At 49.0% G+C, this 22,805-nt stretch overlaps 1 protein-coding gene and 1 long non-coding RNA gene across 7 annotated transcripts in view; one reads left to right on the forward strand and one right to left on the reverse strand.

The window, feature by feature from the left end:
- Nucleotides 1–3,353: 3,353 nt before the first annotated feature.
- LOC138066898 (uncharacterized) lies at nt 3,354–8,423 on the reverse strand. 2 transcript variants are annotated; one of them, XR_011140568.1, is made up of 4 exons: nt 8,013–8,423; nt 7,459–7,618; nt 6,551–6,666; nt 3,354–6,027 (listed from the first exon to the last, which is right to left on the reverse strand). It is a non-coding gene; the product is annotated as an uncharacterized lncRNA (long non-coding RNA). The 2 variants fall into 2 exon arrangements; XR_011140567.1 differs by having other exon boundaries at nt 5,866–6,666; nt 8,013–8,141.
- The window catches only part of ATL2 (atlastin GTPase 2), a 41,731-nt gene continuing 24,487 nt past the window's right edge, over nt 5,562–22,805 (forward strand). For 4 of the 5 annotated variants that reach the window (XM_068940535.1, XM_068940536.1, XM_068940537.1 and 1 more), the window contains exon 1: nt 8,443–8,687. In XM_068940535.1, the coding sequence (XP_068796636.1) occupies nt 8,618–8,687 (70 nt within the window). In that variant the 5' untranslated portion in view covers nt 8,443–8,617. Of the gene's footprint in view, nt 5,859–8,442; nt 8,688–22,805 lie in introns of those variants that run through there. The other variant, XM_009686864.2, reaches the window with a different exon arrangement.

The following is a 22,805-nucleotide window of genomic DNA, read 5'->3' on the forward strand; positions in this document are numbered from 1 at the left end:
GAGAGCTGGGCAGGACCCACCCTGCTGGCAGGGGACAGCAGGTGGCAGCAAGAAATGCAAGTCCCTCTGCTCCGGGCTGGGGGCCAGAGCCCCGGTAGCCACTAAGGGCCGGAGTCGGCGCTCCTGTCTTCGTGCAGCACGTTGCTCCGGGCCCGCCGGGTTGGGAAGCGCAGCAGAAGGCCTGAACATCTCCTCCGGCTCTGAGGTGCGAGCTCGGACGCCTCCGCAACCCCTCTCCTAAGAACGGGGTTGCAAAACAGCTCCGCCGGGTAGCCCAGAAACCTGGCTTTGCTGCCGGCTGTGTCAGCGATTTAATCCGTCGGGCCAGGGAGGCTGGTTCATCTGGTGCGCCTCCAAACCTATGCAGATGGAGCCGAGGCGGCAGGGACGGCTTAGGCGGAGCAGCTCTCGCGAGGCAAACGTGCCCCTGCCCTGCCTGCCTGCCTGCCTGCCGCCTGGGCTCTCTCCCACTCTGCTTTCCCTTGGGATTTGCTCTTTTTCGGTTTGCTTTTCATCTGTGCTCTCTTCTTTCAGGACAGGGCAACGGGCTCTGCCCAGTCGAGCTGTCCACGCTCTCCAAAGGCTCGGCCCGGATCCAGAGGTCACGGTATCGTCGGTGTTTTAACTTTGGCCGTGGATTTTGCAACTCCCCAGGGGAAAAAGGGAAACAAAGCTCGGTTTGTCTGGCATTTCTAGCAATCCCCTGCCTCCGGGCTGCAGCCGCCCTGTCGCCCCGCGCGTGCACGAGCTGCCTATGCGCTCAGGGCCGGGCGGGGGGGTGGGGGGCACTCACTGCATCGGCGAGAGCAACCCTGAGCACCCGCTCGGGTCAAAAGTGCGCCTCGCGGACAGCCGGCGAGGCAGGTAAATGCCAAGCGCCGATAAGGGCGCGCTTGCTGCTGGCCACGCTCCCTGGCGAGCCCGTCGCCCAGAGCTGCTCCGCTCCCAGCCCGCGCTGCCGCCCCACACCGGGGGTTTCTGCAGGCTCCGGGCTGTGCGCCCAAGCCCCGTCAGGTGCCCGAGGCTGCTCCCTCGAGGTCTGAAAGATTAGACAGGCGTTTTTTCCGGGTGGGAGATGTCCCAGGGCTGAGGTCAGGGATGGAAATGTAACGGCCGCCCCGCTCGGTTATATAACCCGGCGTTAAATCATCGCCCGGGGCCACCGGCCTGGCAGCTGGCAGCAGCGTTGCCTCGAAAACAGGCCGGGGTTTGCCGCCTTGCCTTCCCCAGGCGAGCAAAAGCAGCGTGTTAGAGAGGGGGCCGCACGCGCGGCGCGGGCACTGCTTGCAGGGGACGCTGCCCGCCCGGGGCTGGAGCCCATTTCATGGCGCTGAGTTAATGATTTCCGAGGCGTCGCAGAGCAAAAGGTGCGCGGAGGATGTCAGGAAGCCTGTGGGAAAGCTGGACGCGTGAGAAGCCCAAACCCTGGGGGCTGGCTGGCCTTAAGGACGCTCGAGTTATCGCTGACCTCTCCCCGAGCGCGAGTTGCCCTGGTTTTACTCTTGCAGTGAATTGCTCAACACAAACACGCTGCAAAGCCGAGGCGCGCGGTGGGCTCAGCCGTCGCTGCCGGCAGGCTCGCCGGTGCGCCGTTTCGTCTGATCCGGGCAGGCGTGCTGGCTTAACGCGGCTCTTTTGTGCTATAATCCCACTTGATTTTTTCCCTTAACACCTTTCCAAATGTTTTAAGCTGTCCTTTGTGGGGCTCATCCGCTGTTTAATCGGAGTTCAAACGAGCGTGTCTCCATCCCTGGATCTCAAATGAATTTGGTCGGGGCGGCTGAGCCTCCAGCCCTCCACTCCAGCCTGGCTGCACTCGTCCAGCGCAGGCAGAACGGCGAAAGGAGCAGAAGTGCCCTCCCTCGCCCTCTCCTATTACCTTTACTCGATCTGCTCAAAATAGGTAACACCCCCCCCCCCCCGACTAACACTGCCACACCGTTGTATGCTTTTTCTCTTGTGATAAGCTGCTAGAGCTCTTTAGTTGAACTAAGAAAAGAGCAAAGCGGGTGCGATATGGTGCTTTTTTTGTGCCTTAGCTGGTATAGAGACTGACCTGACGAGGCCCTAGCGTGGAGGGCAGCACACGGATCCCTTCAACCTCTGGAAAAAGCAGCTTTTTGGAGAACCCAGGCGTGCTCTTGATGAGCGTCCCCCCCCCGCCAGGAGCAAATAGGTGCTTTTCGGTGAAGACACGCGTGCTTCGCTTTGGCCCACGGGTGCGAGTTTCTCAGCTCCGCGAGGGGAGACGCCGGCTGTTGCAGCTCTCCTGGCAGCCCTCCGCGGTCCCTGCAAGCCAGGAGACGGACGCAAGGAGCCGGCTGCCTCGCGAGCAAGCCCGGGAGCGGGAATTGGGCAGGCGAGGCATCTCTGAATCGCGCTGGCACAAAGCCAACCGTGACGGGACCCCGATCTCAGCTCCGTCCTCTGAGTGCTGCGAAAACTTGACTTCTCACTGCAGTTGTCCATGGCCATGGTGCTGCTTGGCTGCATAGAAAGGGGCTCGAGGAAAGATTAACCATCATTTTGCTAGTTGTTGTACGTGTTAGCGACAGTCGATTACAGCTAATTAAATCCGCCGCTTTTAATCCAGAAAGATTAAATGGCACATTCTGCTTTGCGTCCTAGACTTGGCCCAGAGATTAGACTGCATCTGGGACTTCAGAGTGCAGAGCACAGTCCAGCGGTTTGTGCCCTCGACTCAGCGCCAGGCTTTGGTCTGATGCCAGAGGCACTTTCACCTGTGTGTTAAGGACCGCGCTCCAGACCCAGGTCCCGGCGTGGACTAGGGCCAAGGGGTCCTGCAGGATGCCCCCAGCACCCTCTCGTGAGCCCACGCTGCTGCCAGAAGCAGTTCAGGTCTGTGCCTGGGCCGGGTTACTGCCGGCTTACTGTAAGCACAGCTCATCTCCGGGCAGCTGGTCTGAACCTGCCTGGGAAGGAGCCATGTGAAACCCTGGGAATAAACCACCCGCCTCCTTGCGGGACCTGCAAATCTCGCCCAGCAGAGCCCGACTCACATCGCTATGAGGGATGCAAGCAGATGTTGCTGCGTAATTAGCAGCCTTCGTACGCGAGGGTGACCATTCTCAACCCCTTACACAACCAGGCCTGCCTGCGCACGGCTCTGGCAATGCGAAATGCTTTCCACGGGCGTAAAGCAGCACCGCTTCGCTCAAATCGGTATCGCACAGCGCTGCTTCACCCTGCAGAGCAGGAGCTGGCCTGCGACGTCAAAGATTGGTTAAGCCGCAAGGACAAATACCCTCTTGTAAAAGCTAGAGCTTTACAAGAGAGAGAGAGAGTTTACAGGAGAGTTGCCTAGCAAATACCAGCAGCACGTTAAGCAATCAGTCTTACTTGATTGTTATAAAGAACAACACGTCTACACAGCATTTTTCCAAGTGAGACCCTGAATTGAGGCTGATGCTTCTGTGACCGTGGAGTGCTTTCTCCCATCCCAAATTGGCTCTGTTAATCTGATCATTTCATTGTTCGTCGTCCAGAAAACGACAGCCCTGCTCTAATGCGGACTGGACCTCGATATCGCCAACAGCGTGGACAACACTAGGGACTCCTTTCTCGAGCCAAGTGCCTTGCTGTGCTCACCAATGGAGCAGAGCCGGCTCTGCGCCCTGGAGGGAGGCAGTACGGGTTCAGTAGCTGGCGTGATTACCTCGGCGAGACGTCTGACAGGCATCGCAGCGACAGCTGGAGCTATTCCTCTTTGTCTAGGATGGGAGGTTTGGGGGTAGAGTCTAGGGGCGTAGGAAAGTCTTTTCTCTGCGGTGGCTTTGTCTGGGCTCAGGAACCATCAGGAAACGCCACTAAGGGGACCTGGACCCAGAGATACTTTGAGAGGCCCAGGCCAGGTGAGAAAAAGCAGTTCAAAAGCCTGGCTGGAAAATGATTTCACCGTGCCCGCATTTTGTACGTGTGTGCATACTCCCGGGCTGCAGGGCTTGTCCTGGCTGGCCTCGTTTCTGACACAGAGGCAAGTCAAAACCCACCATGCAGCAGGAGATGAGGAAGCAGCCACATCCTCTGGGCAAGGCCGGCGGGAGAGCACTGCCTTCAGACAGAGCAGTCTCTCCGCAGCGGGGCAGCCCTCTGTAAGCAGCACTGCACCCTTCAAAGGAGCCAGGATCTGTCCCAGGCTTTAAAAGTGGCCTCATCTTGTTATTCTCTTGCATAACAGTGTGATGGAAACTGGACCGTGTTTATAAAAACCCTGCAAAGATCCTGCCTGGAGGAAGATATTCATGCCAAATGACAGGAGTCAGTGCCAGCAAATGCTTGCACATGAAAGCTTCAGCTGGCTAGAGAGCTTCATTTCCATGAGCAGAAGAAAGCCACTTTGCTCTTTAATCTTCTGAAAATTTCAATCACCTCGATTAGGGAAGAGAGGGCAGGACAGGGGGGGAAGAGGCTCCCTCCCCGTTTGCACCTGCGAGCTTGCCAGCTCCACGTCTAGGTCCATGGGGAAATGGGGTAACCCTCAGAGAGCCTCTCTGATCCGTACCACCAAATAAAGCATTGCTCTGGAGCTTGCCCACCGCCCTTCCCCTGGCTACGCCACAGCCCCTTGGATTTAAACCTTTAACCCTAGGGAAACTGCACAGCAACTCCTTTGGGCGGAGAACGGATTACGCCCCCTTTCAAAGGTATTCGGCACTTGGGCTGCGCTCCCAGTTTTGCATGTGGAGATCCCTGTGACCGGCCCAGCCCCTCCTGCGAAAACACCTGCAGGCAATTCTTGCAGCTGGTGCCTAGCAACACATGCTCTGAGCTGCTCCGACAACAGCTAAAATTCAATGTTATTTCATTCTTCCTCCCCAGAGGAGCAGCTCTTGAGTCATCACCAAGGAGAGAATGGGACATGTCTCCCACTCGGGGTGCTATAAATGAATGCTCTGTGAGAGGCCGCTCTCCTCTGCCTCTCAAGCATGTGCGTTGCTGCCAGCTAAAAAGGCATCTCGCCTGAGCGTGCAGGACAGCTGCACGTTTGGGAGATTTGGTAAAGGTTTTTCTCCTCCCTTCCCAACCTGCTTTCTGCTTCCTCCGAGCTCTCCTGCTCGCTCCAGCTAGTGGGTGGCATCCCTTATTCCCATGTTCTGAACGCAGAGCTGAAAGCGTTGAACCAGGTTTGGGCCTGTGGTCAGCGCTATGCTGGGCTCTGCTCTGGCAAACCCCAAGTCAGGTGCTTGCTGCTCATCGCAGCAAACATACGCAAATAGCTACACGTTCGGGGCTGTGCCAGGCCCTCTCTAGCAAGACGTGGCAGCTTACAGGTTGTCTGCGTGACAGAGAGGCAGAAGGCATCCCTGAAGCAGAGCAAGATGCTCTTGGGGCAACATCAGCGAGGAAAAACGCATAGGGAAACAAACTCACCTCTCTTTGGGGCGGTAGGGCCCCAAGCTCTGAGGGGCATATGTTTGCCCCCGCAAACAAGCCTGAGATCCGGGTGGATTTCCCAACGGGAGACTGTTGGGAAATCTCAGGCCTGCCCCAGTGAGGCGGCTCCAGCGGTGGCGTCTGGTGGGAGGGCAGCTCGCCACGCCTGCCTGGCTGCAGCTGCTCCCAGAGCACGGGGCCACCACTGCAGGCCTGTCCCTCTGCTCGCGTCCCTGCTCTTTCCCCCCGAGAAGTCCCTGGGGCGTCTAGCGACTGCAGCCAGGGGCAGGAGGCGTCTTGCTGTTAAGGACAGTGGGGGCTGCCGGGAGAAGCACCTCTATCTCATGGTGTCTGCCCTCAGCTCTTGGCTGCCCGCAGTGCTGGTGTAGGCTGGAGGGGAGACGGAGACCGGCCTGGTAACGAGCCTGGACTCTACGGTCCGAAGCGGATGAAGAAAGACGTCGGTAAGTGCAGTACCTCTGACAGAGATCCCTTCAGCTTGTCCCAGGACCCTTCAGCGGTGTCGCACCCGGGATGGCAGCTTGTTCTGTCCCCAGCTTGTTTCAGGTGGGTGTTGGGCTCAGCAACGTGTCGCTGTGCAGATCACCACCCCAGCAGCATTGCGCAGGTTAGCTGACAGGGAGAGAGAAGCATTTTATTCAGAAAAGTTTAAAAGAGCTGAGCCTGATCTGACCTTTTCTAGAACCCAGCGGGTGTCTCTGCAAGGGTAAGTCAGGAGCTGTTCCGTGCTGTGCTGTGCCATGCCACACCACGCTGCCTGAAGGCCAGGAGACCTCCCGGCGAGTCCGTTTCCCTTCCAGCCACGGGAGGGGACAGTCCTCTTGCCCTGGCCCTGGGCAGCACTGGCAGTTTGCACTGATGACACTAGCTGAGTAGATTGACCCGAAGTGGGTTTGGGACAAGCTAGGGACAGCAGAGCTTTAAGCCAGCAGGGCCAAATGCAGGAGGAGATGCTGTCTGTAGCGTAGGACTGTGCCTTTGCTGATTGAAGGGGCCACCGGCCCAAAAACTTGTGCGCTTGCTGGCTAGGTATGCCCTCCCGGTCTGGTGGCCACTTCCCACCCTGCTCTGCAGCTTTCAGGCCAGATCAGCTGTTAGTATTGAAAGAAACCGCTGAAGCCAAGTCTTTGCTAACCTGGCTCAGAGAGAAGTGGCAAGCAGCCGGGAGCACAGTGGAGACAGGGACCTTTGCAGCCAAGGGGTGACGTGTTGATAGCAAAATCCTCAGCTCAGAAAACGTCTCCTTCTGTCCTGTGAAGGTAACAGGCAGAATTAAGGTTGAGCTTCCTGACCTCTAAGTTCTTGACTTCTGTTCTCACATTACAGCAGCAGCAAATCCTATTGCACAGAACATATATATATGTGTGTGTGTGTGTATGTTTCAAACTCTTCTTGTAAACTGTTCCAGCCTTGATCAGAAACAAGGTCATCTGCACTATTAACAGCAAAACTGGGCAACTTTAGTTTTTAGTATTCTTTTTTCCAACTCTTTAGTTTTCATATTGAGCTACTGAAGCATAAGTATGTTGTAGTCAACAGCATTTCTAGCTTTCAGTGTATATTACTTTAAGATATTTCTATTTGCCTGAACTCCTGTATATGCGTGCAATATCTCTAAATCCCTCCTTTCCTAAAACTAACAAGCCAGGGACGTAGAGCGTGCTCTGGGTTCCTTCTGATGTCCCGTCCCCATGTTGTCGCCTTCCCCTCCCCCCCCAAAAAGGTTTTCCTCTTGACTTGGGCTGAAGATTAGAAAGACAGGCATTTTCCACAGCAAGCAGACAGGAATAAGCGAGGGGAACTGTGAAGTGAAACTGCAAATGGCAACAGCAAGCACTTTTCCCTGACACTCATGCCAATCTTCCTCTACAAAGAGTGTAAATTCTGCTTGTATTTACACTGATGTAAATCTTTAATAATAAAGTTCTTCCCAACGCTTTTACAGGACTGCACATTTTACTCTTGCAGGTGGCATACCTAACATTTAAGACATGGTATTAGTTTGATTATTGTATTTACTGTATCGTACTGTATACACAGCACCTGGTGTAATGGATCCCAGTGTTACAAAGGCTCCAGCATGCTTCCTCCGGAGGAAAGGACTGAAAGCAGGGTAGGGAGAAGGCTGGGAAAGGCCCTCCAGGTACCACGACAGGGCATGCCAGCTTCCCCTTCGGAGCTCTCTTCTGACCTTTCCCTCCACCTGTGTTTAGACAAAATGAAATTCTGCTTGTTTTTTAGATTGCTGTCACTCGACTGTTTCTTCTCCTGGATGAAAACAGTTAGCGTTAGTTCAAGATGCTGGGGAAAAAACACTCCCTGCACAGAGAGCGCTGCAGCGGTGAGAAGGGTTTTTGCCCAGCTGTTGCCCACTTTACATGCTGATTTACCAGGCAAACGTGTCGCAGTAGCAGATGACAACTTAAGGGCACACCGAGTGATTTAACTGCGGATGTTTACATGACCTTTAGCAACAGCAAAACTCAAAAGAGACCTGAAACCTTTCTGCTTTAAACCCAGCTAACTTTAACGGCCGGCCTTTCCAAAGGAGGCAGTAAGGCCGCTCTGGGCTTGGAGGAAGGAGGCTGTGGCATTACCCAGGGAACAGCAGGAACGCTTGGCCCCTTCCTTGGGAGCTCCTGCGGCTTGTCCCGACTGCGATTAAGCGCCGTCCTTTCTGGGCGTCCAGCCCAAACGCAACCTCAGCAGCTCCACAGCGAGCCCCATGGGGTCGTGCGTGTGCCCTGTCCCCTCCCCCCCCCCCCAGCCTCGCCGCCTGGCCTTAACCTTGGTCCCTTCGCCCCAACGGCTCCCCAAAACCCTCAGCCCCCGCCCTGGGCCCTTCTGCGCTGGCGCAGGACAGAGGTGTCCGGGCCGGGGCGGCCTCTGCTACAACGGGGCCCCCCAAAACGGCGTGGGCTTTTCCACTCGCGCCCCCCGGTGCCTGAGGAGCCTCCGCGGCCCGTGACGGGGACGGGGGGAAGGAACTGCGCCACGCCGCCCGCGCCAGGGGGCGCTACTGCGCACGCGCCGCGACCAACGTCAGGGCAGCGGGCTGCGCCTGCGCCGCCCGGCCAGGCCAGAGCGCTAGGACCCATCGCGGCCCGCACGCGCACGCGCGCCGCCGCCGCCGCCGGCGGGCGATAAAGGTCTCGCGGCGGAGCTCTGACGTCACGGCGAGTTAATTTTAAACCCGGACAAGATGGCGGAAGGGGACGCGGCGCGGCGCGGGCAGCGCGCGGGGCCGGCCCGCCAACGGCCCGACCCGGCAGGTAACGCGTCCCCTTCCCTCCCCCTCTCGCCGCGGTAACGGCAGCAGCGGGGCCGCCCGGCGCGAGGAGCGCGGAGCGGGGCCGGGCGGCGGCGGCGGTGGTGCCTCCTATCCGCGGGCGGCGGCAGCGCTGCGCGTTGAGGTGGGGGGGGGGGAAGGAAGAGAGGCTCCGATTTTTTTCTCCCCCCGCCTCAAAATGGCGGGGGCGGCCGCCGGGCCCTGCCTGTGAGGGGGGCGAGGGTGGCCGGCCGGCGCGGGGCCCCCCCCCCCCCTCAGCGCGGCCGGCGGTTGCCGCTGTCGCCTCCCGGGCGCGGTGCCCCCGGCGGTTGCCGCCGTGCGGCTGTGGGGGGGGGGGGCCTCCCGGTGCGGGCCGGTGACCTTACGGGCCGCTGCGGCGCGGCCGCCCCGCCGCTGTGCCCTTCCCGTGAGGGGCTACGGGCCGGGGCCGGCCCGGTGGCGGCGGCGGGAGCCGGGCAGCGCGGGTGCCCGCGGAGCGGCGCCCAGCCGTGAAGGGAGCAGCGCCAGGTGACTCGGGGAAGGAGCTGGCGGCTCCGTCTTGGCCCGTCCCCTCTTCTCGTGTGTAACGTGCCCTCTGGCAGCGGAGGGACGTGTCTCTGTGGTGGTGGTGCTTAGCCTCAGATGGGCTGGAGTCTGCGCAGTGTTAGTATTCTTAATACAATTATTGCCCAAAAGTAGCTTAAAAGCTGAGAACTTGTAACTCTGTATCTGCCACGGGATGTGTGGTTTTTTTTTTTTTTTTTTGGCGGGGGGGTGGGGGGAACCTGCAACTTGCAAAGACGGTACTGACTTGCAAAGCTGAATCGCATGAGTGCTGTGCCAGAACATCAGAATAGTTTAATGTCGTTGCTGTACGACTCTGAACTTGGAAGCAGAATGATTGAACTGGGCACAGTTCAATTAAACAGAAGCTATCAGATTCCTGTGCTAGTTTGGGTTTGAATTGCTTCATTTGCAAACCAGCTTGAGACTGGGAAGGGGAACTATAAACTGGCAGGTGTGGAACGGCTACTATACTGGCCCCTTTAAAGGGAGGGAATGGCAATAACTATTCCAACTATAGAAACAGCTGAATGTGTGTGGCAGCGTTGTGATGTTAATAACTTAAAATACTCCAGAGATCAATTATGAAGGATTTGACACTGTTTGGGTATTGACTTTTTTCTAGCACTGTTGACCTTTCTTGTATGATTCTCTTTTTTTTTTTTCAGCAGTGCATAGTTTAATCTCAGAGCATCAGACTATTGCATAACTTTCTGAGAGTTAGAAAAGCATGAGCACATCTGTAATAAGCCACCTTAAGGTAGCTGTGTCATCATTAGTGGTGAAAACAAGTACATGCCACTGCCAAGTTTCCTACCTATTTTAGACTTGGAACAACCTAATTGACAGTCTGCATGTACAGCTGTGGATGATCTGTGCATGTGTGCAGAAGAATCTTCTGTACAATGAAATAAAGCCGTGGTAGCAGAGTGGAATAGTTATAACAAAAGGAATGTAATAGGAGAGGCCTGTAACTTCTCTTGTGCTACTATTAATTGTTGCTTAATAGCTACTAGGCTCTAGCTTATGGCAGAGTCGCTAAAGATGTTACAATTCCTCCTTAAACAGCAGTAGTTCTGCAATAGTTCTGTGCTGTTTCAACTTGCAATCTTTTGAATGCAGGGAGCGGGGTTGAGAAAGGCTGGGTTCATTCCTTTTCGCGGTATTCCCCTTCCTGCGTCTCCTTATCACTGTGAAGGGTGCATTTTTAAAATAGTTGAAGTCAAACTGTTCTGTGCTAGAACCATCATAAACACACTCCTTTAAATATGGCAGCTCCTTCTAGTTCAGGAGGTTGGGCTGCTCTCGTTGATGTTGGATGGATTTGAATGCTTGAGCTAAGTCTTGCAGGAGTGCTTACAGTGCTCAGGTATCTCACACCAACCGTAGTCCCTGTGTTTTGGTTAAATACTGCTGATTAATATTTGCTTCCTGACTAGAGTAATGAAGCTTCAGTGACTGGAGCAAGACAGCATGGTAAGGAGTGGTTGTTTTCTCTTCTTATCCTAATAAAAATAGGAGGGCTAACTCAAGCTGGCTGGACTGTATATAGAAAGGTGTGTGTTTTGTTTCCTTCCCCCTCCCCCATTCTGTTAGAAGAACGCTCATCTCCTAATGGCAGTGTCTCAACCTCTGACTTTGAGTTTTGCCCTACTGCAAAAACTGAGGGAACATGTAAGCTGAAATGTAGGTAGATTAAATTTTACGTTCTTCTCGCTTTTGTGATGAACTGCGCTGGTGTGTTAGTCTTCAGCTACAGCAGGATCACAGACGTCACTTCAGGGCTATGATGAAAACTCATTTTTACCTTTGTGCCTGTCACTAGTAGACCATTGTACATCTTTACACAGTTTGTGGAAGTTTTTAGCTGCTCCAAGGGTGTGTAGCATATTCATCAGGAAAATTGCCAAAATTCACTTCAACCTGCCTTTTCTATATAGGGTGCAGCTTGAAGCAGCTTATGTGTGCGCTGCAATGGTGAACAGGCCCTTTCCTGAGGATGACTTTTTGACGTTCTAGCGGGTCAAGCATCGAATGGGGAGGCTTAAGTTTAAACTGAGTTGTTTGCTTGTTTTTACTGTTGCTACGTGCTGTGCTTGGAATGTGATCTGCAAGCTGCCCCTTTGACTGTAGTTTTCCGACCTGTCTCTAAACCCTGTGTTAACATCTCAAACTTACTCTACAGGTCACTAAATACTTTAAGGTTAATCTCTACTATCTAAGCTGAACAAAACATGAAACTAAATGCTTTCTATGTTTCTGTATAGACAGGCTTGCTGTGTTTGTCATTCATAAAGAATCAGAAATGTTCAGAAGTATTTGTATATACTGATCTTAAGCTTTATTTAAAACTACCTGTCTGAGAATGGTGGAGTTTCTTTACCAAAACCTTTTTAGCAACCTAAACTTTAGTATTGAGCTAACTGGGAGGAAAGATGGGAGTAACTTTCCTCATTTTCCGGAGGTTGCTCTTTACATTTAGAATATTGTCCCATCTTGGAGCTGACTTTGAGGTCATGGTGTTGTGTAGGGGATTGGTTTATATGAATGTATTTGTGGGATTGGGATTCGTATCTGAAACACGAGAACAAATGGATCTCTTCCAAGAGTAAGTTTGAAATATGTGTGTAAACGTTGCTAAGGCGGGCTGATGTTTCATTTAGCTGCAAAAAAAGATTAATCTGAAATGCATAACTTCAGTGAGGATAAGGGTTATAATCGAAACCTTTCCAGCAACAAATCGGTCTGTAATAGGTACTAATGTTCTGAGGACATTGGATTTTGACTTCTAACTTATGTTTATTTCCGTAGGAGACTACTGCACTTTTCAAAGTGTTTAATTCTAGGAAAGTGAAACCTTCTGTGCTTGCTGAACAAATATTCTGAAACACATTCAGTGTAAGATTGGAAGAACTCGGAAGGGTTTTGAACTTCAAAACTTGTTTTTCTGCCCAGTTAGGTAACATGAAATGAGATCTGGGAAACTTGAAGAGCTTTCTTTTTCTTCCCCCACTGTAAATTCTTATTTGACTGAATTTATCCTCTAGGACTTAAAGGTAACCCATGCCCGTTATCTGCTGTAGCTATGCAAATAAGCTACTGTGAGATAATCGAGAGTATAAATGAATACTAGGCAAGTAACCACCTGTTGGTGTCTAACTGGAGTTCTTGCTCTGCAGCAGAGGAAGGAGCTGGTTCCCCATGCTCTAGCATTTGCTATTGGGAAGGCACATACATTTTGAGTTATCTCCGTAGCAGGTTGTTCATGTGTTTATCTGCTAAAACTATCTATTTGGTTTGCCTGGAGTCAGCCACTCGAAACTCCTGCTCCTACAGGAGTTGAGGTAACAAGATGAATTAATATCTCATGCTAGTATCAGGGCAGTAGATCTTAGCACTCAGTGTGATCTGTGAAACTAAGTAAGTGTCTTCTCCCTTCCCCATTAACTACACAGGAAAAATAGCTATGCTAATATGATGTTGGTTGGTAGCAGGCCCCTGCTTAGGGATAGAAAAACGTAGAGCAGAACGTTCACGACACCAAAGATGGCGTTACTGAGCCACATAGCGCTTAAGGTAGTCTGACAAAAGCTAGCTGAGCGGAAGTCTTGTTTGATGCCAGTAATTGACTTGACAAACTCATGATCAGGGCTAATGGAAAATCAAATATATAATATGACTGAGAAGTGCATTTTAGGCTTTTGCAGAAGTGATTTGTGAAAGACAACTTCTTAGTAGCTTGCCCTGCTCCTCTGTATCCTGGAGGAACAGGTAAGAGAACTGTCTGAGTAGTAAGACTGCACAAGGTGCCTTTTGAGGAGGGACTTGGCTTACAGCTCAGTTACTGGGCCGATATTTACAGCTGGTATACTTTAGGAGGGGTATTCTGATACCCTTTTGCTGGGAGGGAAGGTGTCTCATCCCCTTTATCCTTATCCAATGTTTTTTCTCGTTGTTGTAGCTGTATTCCCAGCTTTAGTTTCAATGCGGAGAATGAACAAATGGTTGACTCTAATTTCAGACCCACATACCAGCAATTTCTGCATGGCAAGGTGTGGCTTGCGTGTGACTCTAAGTCTTGGCGGGTTTCTCTTAAAAGACTGGAATAGAAGCCAAAACCTGGAAATTAGCAGAGCTGAAGACTTGAACTAATGAAATGTTTCACAGGTTTCAGGCAGGTTTTAGAATATAAATTCTAGTAAATTGATACTGAGAGGAGAACTGAAATCGCTCCTATGCAGTTGTTGCTTTGGTCAGAATCGGGTCCCAGTCAGTGTCAAGTCATAATATGGTTCTTTTTTTCTTCCTTCCCTTGTAAATTCAACGTGATTCAGTCTCTAAGGTGACACGTTCTTACTGGTCTTGGTAAATTATCTGAAGTGCCTTTTGACGCATGGTATAACGATTTCGGGACAATGAGACTTATTTTCCACTTGGATCAAATTTTCTAGAAGCCGGTTGAAGAAAACGTCAGCTGCTTGTACTGACATGCAAGGACTAGTTCTTGTACGCTGTGCATGCTTGGAAAAGCTGTTCGCACCTCTTATCTTCTTGAATGGGGTTGTACTACTGAGTGGAAGAATAAGTGCAGTTATTTTAACCGTCTCTGTAAGCCAAATCCTGTGCTACTATTGTCTGTGAACTTGCAAGCTATTTCTTATTACCTTCCCCTCCCTCCCCCAACTCCCATCCCCTTCTGCATTTTCAGCTCCTCAGGTAGATGTAAGAAAGGCTCTTCTCTGGCTTTTGTTTGTGGCTGTTCTTTCATCCCAGTCTGTGTAGTCTGGTCTACTCCAAGAATCTTAAATAACTGAGGATTGAAAGGTACCATCTGTCAATCATCTGCATGGTACGGAAGTCCTCACAGCATTGATTTCAGGTGAGGAACAGTCTGTCGAAGTAGATGAACTGCTAGGTGTGGAGGCAGTAGCCTGACTACCTTTATCACTACTGCTTGCATATAGAATAGTAGTGGAAATGTCTGCTATAAACAATCAGGTTAAGGTTCTTGGCAGAACTAAGTCGCTTTATTAAAATAAGTTTTCTTCCTTTAAAGAGAAACATGTTCCTGAATATTTTGTGTAATTCTGAACAAATAATAAGGAATTGTTCTGGTTAATGATAGTAATGTGATTCTAAGCGTGGCCTTAAAGCTGCCCTCAAGGCTGTTATCACTAGTCTTCCAAACAGCATAGTCTTAAGCTTGTCACGGGGATGAGGGAGGGAATGTAGTACAAACTACTTAAAAGGAAATGTTTCCAAATGCTAGCATGTCAGACATCTTTAGACTTTTTAGTACAGAAGTTGTCTGGAGAATTGCAGTAACTAATGCTTGTGGTGGGGGCAAGGGCAGATTTGGGCTGTTTTCTAGAAGTAACAGTACTGTAGCAGTAAAGAGCTACTGAAAACTTATTGTTTTATGCTTTTTGAGATTTAAACAGAAAAAGGATCTTTTAAAATTAACAGTAGCATTAAGACACAACTTCTGTTATTAAGCTTATTTTTTAGTAGAAAAATGAGCCCAGTGTCCATTTTGAGCACTTGGGTACAGATGTGAATACATACTTGTGGAGCCTTTCAGGTGCTATTAGGAGTCCTGCTTCTCTGAGAACTCTTTAAAAATGCAGTCTGGTGCATGTAAAAAAGCTGTCAGTTGGCTCATCTGATAGACTGAGACTCTGCAAGAAAAACACTCAGCTCAGGTACTTTGTGTTGTTCTTTGGTCTGAACAGTTGTTGCCTTCCCATTTCTGTAGTGCGTTAGAACCAGCTAGTTAAACTTTGTGTGACCTTTAAAAGGTGTCACACTGCTATCCTTATTTTGGTTCATCTCATAAATTTGGACTTCTCTCCCCGGTCTTTCCCCCTATACACCGTAAGGAAAGATCTCTTGACCCCACAAAATGGGGACAGTGAATATCGTCTGTTTGGAGGGGTGTTAAACACGTACATCTTCAGACAGTTGAGTACTTTTCCTCCTTCCCCGTCCAGGTGAAAGTTGCGTATTAAAACGCGTGTAGCCTCTGTGTGTCGTGTGCTGCCCTACAGAAAAGCACTTAGATTGGCTAGATGTATTCAAACTGAGGACATGAAGTAAAGATTAAAAATAACCTGTTCCCCTTTTGTTTGTCCCTTTCAAGAGAATAATGTGGCCTGCCCTACCTCTGGGGCTACTTTTTTCCTCCTCCAAAGCTATGCTCAATGCTAGGCCAGGCTGGTTAGCAGCTGTTGGATTATAGGTGACAGCATTTGCTGTCTCGGGAAAATACTTTTTAAAAAACAAAATGCTCCTGTTCTTAAGACTCTTCTGCTAGCAATGTTTAAGGGGTTTCTGTGACAACAAGTAGTGAGAATGATGTTAAAGGAGCCTAGGTAAGTCTTCAGCCCTTTGTACTGGTATGATGGTGCCTGTCGTGTGAAACTGTGGTGACTTTGAAATTAAGAGCTATGTAGAGAACTGTTAGTAGGAACATTCCCCTACTGATGGTGGAACCCACCTCTAGTGCAGGAAGGACTATGCCAGCCTCAAGGTTCTCCCATCAGCTAGGCATCCTGGCCTATCTTGTTGACAAAACTGAAAGTGGTGTTAACCTGCACGTGCAAAGGAAAGAAAACTTGTCTTTAACTGAAGTTTAACAAATGTGTTGGCTAACCCAACCTGAATCTGAACTCTTTCAAAATCGGGAGAGATCCTTGGCAGCACATGGTCTGATCCAGTTACAGCCCAGTTGTCTACCCATCTTTGTAGCATTATCACATATCACTAAGTCAGTGTCCACATGAACACGCTTCTTAACTGTACTTGAGCGTGCAGAGGGTCTGCAGAAACTTTCCAGCTTGCAGTGAGGTTGTAGTCAGCCAAACTTTGGCACCAGTGTCGAGCCAAGCAGCTTGTGCCTCCCCCTCAGCTGTGCTGGTACAGCTGTTTCAGAGGCTGCACAGTTGCACAGCAACTTGTGCTTATTCCAGAGAAGTTCCTGTATGGCCCTTGGACAGTTGTGCCAACTCAGAGGGCAACAGTTCTGTACTGCTCAACGTACAAATGGACTGACCCGATGCCCTGCAGATGCCAAAGCTGCATAGTTCCATTGGTCATTGGACTCTTAGGGCAGTGATGCAGTTTATTGCAGAAAATACTGGATTGCTTGTTCTGCTAGTTTGGTTTTCTTGGCCCGATTTGACTGTCCGCAGTGTCAGATGAATGACAAAAGTAACGGGGAAGGCGGTGTGGGGCTGCATGGTGCTGGAGATGAGCAAAGGCAGTGGAGAGCTGTTATCTGAATGAGTGGTTACTCAGCTGTGCTATTAAAGCAGGTTTGAAGAGGGAACCAGGCAGCAGGAGGCAGTTACTTAATGCCGTCCTGTTGGCAAAAGAGATGTACTTTGAGCTCTTGCCTTAGAAGAGGGCTTCTGTGAAGCAACGCCACCAGTGCCTGGCAGAGGGCTGAAAATCGTGAAGAGCAGGTGAGGGGCGGTGACGTATGTGGGCATGGTCAGGTGCTGTATGCATTATACACAAAAGTATCAGTTACGTGAGAAGGATCTCTTGCTCCAGGGTGGGATGGGAAGTAGAGGTAAAGGAAACACATGTAAAAATGTGATTGATTAGGGAGAATTTAAACAATCAAAAAAATTAAAATGCAATTTGTGGATTGTTTTTTGTTTGCCTGTTGCCAGTTCTCCTTGATCTGGGCTCTCTTCCACTAAGCACTAATCTTGTGTGCACCTGTTGTGTTCCCCAAGTTGCACTTCCCTTTCACCTGGGGGTGTGTGTGTGTGTGTGTGTTAGTGACACTACCAGGTGAGGGATTGTTTCCCTCCTTGGAAGAGGGGGAGGAACTTAAATACCCCATGAAGATGTCTGAAGGTAGCAATGGTATCAATTTTGCTGGGTGCACAAACTAGAGAAGGCTATTCCTTAATGTAAACACAATCTCTCCCTGTATTGCTCTTTGAAATTCAATCTAGAACTTTTATTAAAAGAAAATTGTGGAGGTCAGTGTTGGAAAAGCTGGGTGGGAGGTTCTCTTAACTACAGGTATTTAAAGGGGAAAAGTAAGCTGGATGTAAAGTGTCAGTTGGCCTAAAAGATCATTCTTGCTTAGAGGCTTCAGATCATTAGAAGCAGGGTCTGCATGCCTGTAACACTTCCCCTGCCCTCCCCTTCCCCCCCCCCCCCCCCAAAAAAAAAAAAAGAGGCCTCTTAAACTTGCTCTGTTTCCTTAAATCCGTTGGTGTTCCTAACTGACAGCTTGTTTACCCTGGCAATGAAGATGAAAACTGGCCCTCTAGCATACCTCCTGCACAGAGAGCAGGGAGCACTTGCTTCACTTGCTGCTGAGCTCCTTTGTGGCTGCAGTACAGGTACAACTGGATGACTCAAACTATTCTGGGCATTGATGTAAAAATGACACGTGGGATAACTGCAGTTGGTGTCTCTCCACTTGCTCTTTTCTCTCTTCTCACTTGAAATCTTGGTTTGGGACAGTTGCTCTCTCTTTTTAATCAGCTGTTGACATGCGAGAACCACCTGCAGTGCATATAAAACATGGTTATGGCCTGAAATAATCAGGAAATACTGACTGAATCCGCTTAGCCAGTAAGAATTGAATTCTTGAACTCGGACAAACAACAGCCTTGAATAAAATCATACTCTGAAATGCATGCGTAAGGCTGCCTGGTTTAAATCTACCATGGACTGCAGAGATCCAGTTAGCCTGGAGTGTCCACAGAGAGCTTTCACTTAACGTTTTTGGAGCCTGCAGTGAACTAGGACACTGTCAGATCTGGCATGTTCTGATTCCCAACCTCAAGAACTTGGGGGATGGGTATTAAAGGGGAGAAGGGCTTTTTTTTCCGCTAGTGCTCTTGCTTATCTTAGTCTACCTTAGCCTTAATATTCTAAAGCAGTGCTTTTTGAGGGGGCTGGAAAGCACTGCTAAATCTTACTGTGGGTAGAGATCCTGTTGGGTCCTTCAGTGCGCTAATAATAGTCATGTTTTCGAGGCAGAGTGGAAGAGGGATGAGAAGCATGCTTTGTCGCTATCCGTATACTCCAGGTTTTTTCCTTGTGGCTATGGAGAAACGTATCTGTCTTACTGGGTTCATGATGTACTTTCAGAAAAGCAGTCTTTGTATGTGTCAGGGTTTCTGCTGCTGCTGTCTTAACCTTTGCTTATTAATGTTTTCTTACTTATATGTGCTTCCTGAAAATAGCTGAATTTGAGGGTTAACTTTTTTGCTGCCTGACCTTGTTTTAATGATGTCTCCCTGCAGCTTTCCTGTCCCCTTAACCGGAGAATGCAAAATGTCAACTCTAACAGTATTTTGTGTAGCTATGGCAGAGCTACCTCTCTCTGTTTGTGCATGCACGCAGACCATTCAACAGAAAAGCAATTCAAAGCCCTTTAATAGTAGACAGACCTATTGTCTGATTAGTTATGACACTTCATAGCTTTCTAGGTCATGGGAATATCTTTCTTCCCCTTTGCTGGTAAAATCATAGCTTATCTTCAGGTACTTCTTTGCTTCTGCTTGTATTTTATATAACAGTTCTAGATCTGTCCCTTAATGCTCCATTGCTCTGAAGGACTGGAGAGAGTTAAAGATATCTCCCACCCTCCCCTACTCCACCATCAGTCTTACTGGATATCCAAATGAGTCTTTGGAACTCATCTGTCCTATTTATAGCAGAAATATTCAAAACATTTAATTATTTCTGGCCTTAAAACGAGCTACTTGGCAGTATTTGCTCGTCAGCGTTAGGAAAGCAGTGATGTGTTGAGGTCCGCAAGCGGCCCCATATCGTTCGTGTGGGTCTTGCTGTGACTTTATTGCATGGAGTGATACAGCTAGGGAAAGGGGAGGACAATTTTGTCACTTAAATCTAGTGGTGTGTATGTGTTTGTGGGGTTTTCTTTGAGATGTGCCTGGTTCTTTTGTAGTTTTTTTTTCCTTGTCCAAATAAGGTTTAAAAGTTAACCTATTTTCTCCCACCCTCTGAAATTCAATTCACGCTTGCCTACGCTCGCCTCAGTTCACTACACCAAAATGGGAAACACGTAAACAGTTTGTCTCCTTTCTCTCTAATGAAAGTTTCTTGGGTGAAACTCTGAGAAGGATACATTACACTGAAATGTGGTTTCCTCATGATAACTCATTTGAAGGTTTTAATACAAGCTGTGAAGTCCCTCAGGCAGTGGAGGTAGAAAAGGATTTCAAAGCCACAGGAGTTAAGGTTAGTGTAGTAAACCACGCTTGCTTTCCAGTATGTGTGTGGAGGGGAACCTATTGTGCGTCTGTATTGAACTGAGGAGGAGATTTAGATCATCTTGTATGGGCACAAACGTGTGGGGTCTGTAGAGCACCAGGAGAAGAGGTCAAGGGACGCTGAGAGATGAAGCTTCTAGGGATGTTAGAAGTTTGGTGTCAGGTTGGGATTCTAGCGAAGCGTGGGTTTTTGTATAAACAAGATGTTAAGGCTCCTAGCTTGATCTTACAGAAGTAGAAGTTTGGACAGACTAGAAAAGGGAACTTGGAAGTCGTCTTTACTCCTGATACAGCAAATTGAGGGAACGCTGATAGTCATCTATGCTGATGAAAGTGGCTTTAGCTATCTGTGTGTAATCCAGGTCTTAAGCCACTAAAGCAAATGTATTTAAATTGATTTTAATGTGCTGCATTTGTATGCAGTTTTCTGTGTCCACCCCACCCTCTAAAAAAGGGATCATTAGTTGGCATTCGCTGTTTGTTGACCAGGAATATGTACTGTGTCTGAAACCAATTGAGTTTAGCAACTATAGTATGTACTTCTTTTTTATGATGAAAGGAGGTAAATGATGTACTAGCTCAAACTGTATTTGGGTTAAAACTTTAAAGGTAGCTATGTTGATACTTTATTCCAGTTAATGTGCTGGGTGTTCTTGATGCTTAAGGGAACAAACAGACTTGCATTTAAAATAGACTATTTTAGGAAGATGTAGTCTACATCTTCCTAATTTCCATAGTTTGGAAATTGAGCTGGTTCTTCTTGCTCCCATGTTCTTAACTCACGACTTATTTGTCCTGTAGTATGCTAGCTGTGTCCTTAGGGGAAGCAGGAATTAGCTTTTCATTTTACCCTTTATTTTAAGGAGCGGGTTATTTAGTTGGGCTTATTAGGTTTAAGTATTCTGTATGTTTACACAAGAGGCTACTGTTCTCAAAAGCTGGCTTAGCGTTTCAACAAACATAGCTTGTTCTGGATACTTAGCTGATGAGGGTCAGTATGGTCCTGCTGTAGTTGTTGCTGAGTGGAGTAAAGAGCTTACAAGATGTTGGGTGGTAATATCTTCACTCAGCCAGCTACCTTTGCTTCCATTTATGTGTGTCTGCGTGTGTGTTTTTTTCCAAACGATATTGCTCCTCTGGTATCTTTTGGCCTGTTTGACCTGAGTTAGGAAGCACTAATGCACAATTCTGACTGTGCATAATTTTAAATGCTTTGATTGAATGATCCAAAAGAAGCTGAAATGGAGTAGGGAATGGTTGACGAGCAACTGTAATAATAGGGCTAAATGGGTGGCAGACTTCAGGGGCAAGTTCAGTTTATGATCTCATACCCTGCTCTGGCTGGAGCAGATGCAGAAAGTGACCTTAGTCAGAAGTTGTGTAGTCCAGAAGCTTCAAAGGTCAGGTATACAACTCGAAAACAGGAAACTACAGCCGGGGGCCTGCTGCGTTGCACTACCAGGTCCAATGCTGTATATTCTGACAGGTGAGAGCTTTTCTGTATGTGCTGGAAGCCTGAGGTCCAGTTTTCTGCGCTTGCAGGAATTTCTAACAGCCTCGAGGCTAAGCCTGTGAGCAAGGCAGATGAATCTACCAGCCTGTCCTTAGCAGGCTGGCAGGAGACAGTGTTGTCTGGCTGTGCCACAGGCAGTGCGAGGAACCTTCAGTTACGGCTCTGACAACTGTTGTGTGACTACTTTTGAATGTAACGGGATAGATATGCTGTGTCCATAACTCCATTACTAGGATGGAACTGGACTTCTTGAAAGTGTTAAGAGACTTCAAAAAAACAGAGGGTAAACTCTGCTGCTTTGGTTTCCTCTCCAGCAGTACTGAATATGTTGTCATGGAGACCTGTTTAGGGAGGTTGCCATGAGCTTTACAAATCCAAATCAATGTCCAGTTGGCTAGAAGCAGTTCATTGCAAGGGCAGTCGTTCTGTGAAAGGCACTTCCTCTGTGGTTAGAGTCCTTTTCTATTTCTATGCTTAACTTGGTGAGACTGGATTATTGCAGGAACCTAGAGCAGTTTGTGGTTTGTAGACTGGGCTTCAGAACCAATCCACTCAAACTGTAGCTTTCAAGTAGTGTGCTATGACAATGCTGGGGAGGTTAAGAAATGGGAAAAATAGAATAAGTTAGAGCAGGGCTTCATTTTCTTAACTTCGTTAACTCCTGTCCTGACTCTTGACCAGTGCTATCAGCATGCTGCTTTTATGAACTACTTAAAGCTGCGGAAGCATTGCCTTAGTCTTTAGCAGGAAAGTGGACCGCAAAGCGGGACTGCTTGTCCTGACCATCATTTTGAGAGAATGCTCTGAAAAAAGCATTTCTTGGAAGTGGAATGTGATCCCTGTGCCTCTGATACCAAAGCCTTCTAGAGAGCCTTCCGAAGTAGTCACCATCTCAGGCAATGCTGGAATAGGCAGACTAATAGGGTAAGCAGCCAGCAGGGTAGTATAAAGGACCTAAAAGGTTATGACATCTGCTTAGGGGCACACGACCAATTAGCGTATGCCGATTATGCTGTTGGAAGAAGCAGTAGCACTTGCTCCACAGTTAACCTGCTTAATTTGTGTAGTGTCTGTCCTGGTAATCACTAACTAGTTCAAGATTTCTGGAGGGGAAGGATGTTCTGTGCCACTCGAGCATGAGGTTATGAAACCATCTCTTCTGGATGACAGTCCTTCACGACTGTCAACACTGCAGCTCTCCACCCTCAAAGTGCTTGATTCATGGTGATGATAGTCTTTCAGTAGGTAGGTTGGGAGCTTTCAGCTACGTTAGGCTGTCAAGTCAAAAAAAGAAAAAGCTTGCTGCGTTGGACTTTACCTTCCAATTTCTGCTGGTAAGTGAAATCCTACAGGACTTGAGTAGGACCTGAGAATAAATCTTCTTTTTTCCCTCTGAGCTAAGTGAGCTGCAGGAGTGCAGAAAGCTATTAACAAGATGTTGGGAACTTTTAAGAGAAGTATTGTCTCCAGGCTCTTGATAGTACTATCTACTTGTGATAGGGAGAATCTGCTTGTTTGGAAATAACTAATGATAAAATATCACTCTACTTGTCTGTTTGGAAGACGACTTGGCTTGAGGAGGCCTCGGGTGAGTCTTCTGCTTCTTAGCAGAAAGATGTTACTGCAGCAAGTGCTTTGAGGTCTGCTGGGGTTCTGACTTCCAGATAGGAAAAGACGGCATCCTTCTCTCCATTCACTTGGAGAAATTGCAGATGTTGCTTCAGGCTGTCTTACAGTCTGCCTCAGTTTACGTAACTGCCAGTTTACTGCAGTTGAA

The sequence above is a fragment of the Struthio camelus genome, chromosome 3 (assembly GCF_040807025.1).
Source record: "Struthio camelus isolate bStrCam1 chromosome 3, bStrCam1.hap1, whole genome shotgun sequence".
Taxonomy (NCBI): Eukaryota; Metazoa; Chordata; class Aves; order Struthioniformes; family Struthionidae; genus Struthio; species Struthio camelus.